Source organism: Octodon degus, unplaced genomic scaffold, assembly GCF_000260255.1.
Source record: "Octodon degus isolate 3935 unplaced genomic scaffold, OctDeg1.0 scaffold00049, whole genome shotgun sequence".
Classification (NCBI taxonomy): Eukaryota; Metazoa; Chordata; class Mammalia; order Rodentia; family Octodontidae; genus Octodon; species Octodon degus.
Window position 1 is genome coordinate 1,222,686 of NW_004524625.1, and position 2,097 is coordinate 1,224,782.

The 2,097-nt window shown below is 39.4% G+C and overlaps 1 protein-coding gene and 1 pseudogene across 4 annotated transcripts in view; both read right to left on the minus strand.

Moving 5' to 3' along the window:
• Uvrag (UV radiation resistance associated) overlaps positions 1 to 2,097 on the minus strand; it is a 379,986-nt gene that overhangs the window by 334,327 nt on the left and 43,562 nt on the right. For 3 of the 4 annotated variants that reach the window (XM_023716656.1, XM_023716655.1, XM_023716657.1), the window contains one exon: positions 1,594 to 1,711. The exons of the other annotated variant lie outside the window; for it this stretch is intronic. In XM_023716656.1, coding sequence (XP_023572424.1) covers positions 1,594 to 1,659 — 66 coding nt within the window. In that variant the 5' untranslated portion in view covers positions 1,660 to 1,711. The remainder of the gene's footprint in view (positions 1 to 1,593; positions 1,712 to 2,097) is intronic. 4 annotated transcript variants of the gene reach the window in all.
• Positions 1,684 to 2,097, minus strand: part of LOC105742384 — a 6,570-nt pseudogene continuing 6,156 nt past the window's right edge.

Sequence of the window (2,097 nt, forward strand, 5' to 3'; positions counted from 1 at the left end):
GCTGTGCCTCGGTTTGCTCACATTCTTAAGTCACCTTGTGGCCCTTGTTGAGGCCCATGGCCATGGGATAGTGGAGAGCCATGGGTATTGTTCTTCGATGATTGCTGTGGTGGAAGGACCCGAGTCCTCAAATATTTCTTAGACTCTTCCAAGTCCAATTGCAGTGGTTCCAAAGCTTGTCTCCAGCTTGCCGGAATTACAAAGGGCCAGTTTCCTCAGGCTCTGTTCTTCATTCCTTGCTCCCTCAGTACAGTAAGCTTTTGACTCACATCATGACAATTGGGCAAAGAGTGGTAGGGTGTTGTAGAGGGCCTCTAAACTGGTCGCACAAGATCCAGTCAATTGCCAGCACCTGATTCTGAATAGTGGTCGTTGTGTTGAGAAGATCCTGCATTAAGGGCCAATTGTAGGGAGCCCCTCCTGGTCCTTGTCTTGGTCAGAGAAGTTTGTATTTGTCATCCCAAAATACATTATTGGAATCCCACCAAGCTAATTCCAGTCTACCACTTCCAGTGCAACCCACAGTGAGAATAAAGACACTAAAGCATTTTCATAGTTATGGGAGCCAATGGGGCTCTAAGTACAGCCACGGTGATGGCTATCCAAAATGAAAGCCATTATCATATTATCTCTGTTGATTCTCACAAAAATTTATCTTCCCTATTTGATAAAAAATTGTTATCTCTACTTCACAAAGTCAGGCTCAAAAACCACAACTTAATTCAAGTCATAGAGCCAACAGCGAGTTACAAGTGGCTAGCAAATTACTCAAGAGCTGGTAAGTAGCTGAGCCAGAACTGTCAGTGTATTTTTTATTCTAATCCAGAGTTCCCATCATTTCACCATGCTTTCTTGCTTATAATACTAGCTCATGTAAGTCAACTTACTGTATACCTTGCCTTTCATCTAATAGCTTCCAAAGATGATTGTGATTCTGAATCTACTCTTAAAATCATCACTTACAGAAGAATCCACAGTACAATGTATGAAACTGAGTCAGAAGAAACCACATTGTTCTTCTAAAAAACGATCCATATACACAAAGGATTACTTATGTGAAGATACAAACTGGTCTCTATATTACCAGTTTCTATAATATTAAAGAAAAAAAAATACATTTGAAAAAAAGTAAAATTAGTACAAGATCCTAGGCTCATCAATCATAAATGCTAACTACTGACATATTAACCACTATTATTCACAAAAAATGACAAACTATCAATGGAAGGCCCAGGTCCCCAAAAGAACTACCCACTAGTTATAGTTCTTTTTTGCTGCTGTTTTATTTTGCTTTGTGTGGGGCAGGGTCTCACTATGAGGTAAAGGCTGGCCTTGAACTCACTTATGTCGCCTAGGCTGGCCTCAAACTCACTGCAATCCTCCTGCTTCAGCCTCCACAGTTCTAAGACTACAGCAATGTGCTACCACCCCCAGCCAGCTCTGTTTCTTTAATAGACACAATGGCTCAAGTTTGCAGACAGCCTGACTACTTAACTTTCCAATAAGCAATAACATTAGGAGGTATTAAAAATCATGTGTTAGCAAAGAATAAAAATGAGATCTAACGGTCCTTGAGTCCACACATTCCCTTACCTTTATATATTTTTTCAGCATTACACAAGTGAAGTGTGAAGTAAGTATCAAGGAGCTGATGTCCATTTCTATTAACAATGTTCCGGGCAGCTATGTTCCGAAGGTGTCGAAGTCGTCGCTAAAAATAACAACAAGAGGGAGCATTCAGCTTTTTATTCTCATAAAATGTTCTGAATGCTGCAGTTCAAAAATGAAATACAATAGGTATCCAGTCATTTATTGTTGAGCCAGCAACCATAACACAGTTTATTTGTGCCTCAGCATCCTCTGTTAAATAAGAATATCTGCCCTACTTCATTGACAGCATATTTACAAGTACAAAATGACATGATATGCAATATATTTGAAAAGCACAAATATTATAAAAGAGCTATGCACCTGCAAAAGAAAACTAGTATTCCCTTGAACATGAATTACACAGTAATTTGCTTTATTCTGCAGAAGGATTCCAGTAGACATGCAAAGTCCACCTCATACCAACAGAAATCCAGATTACTGTTGCTA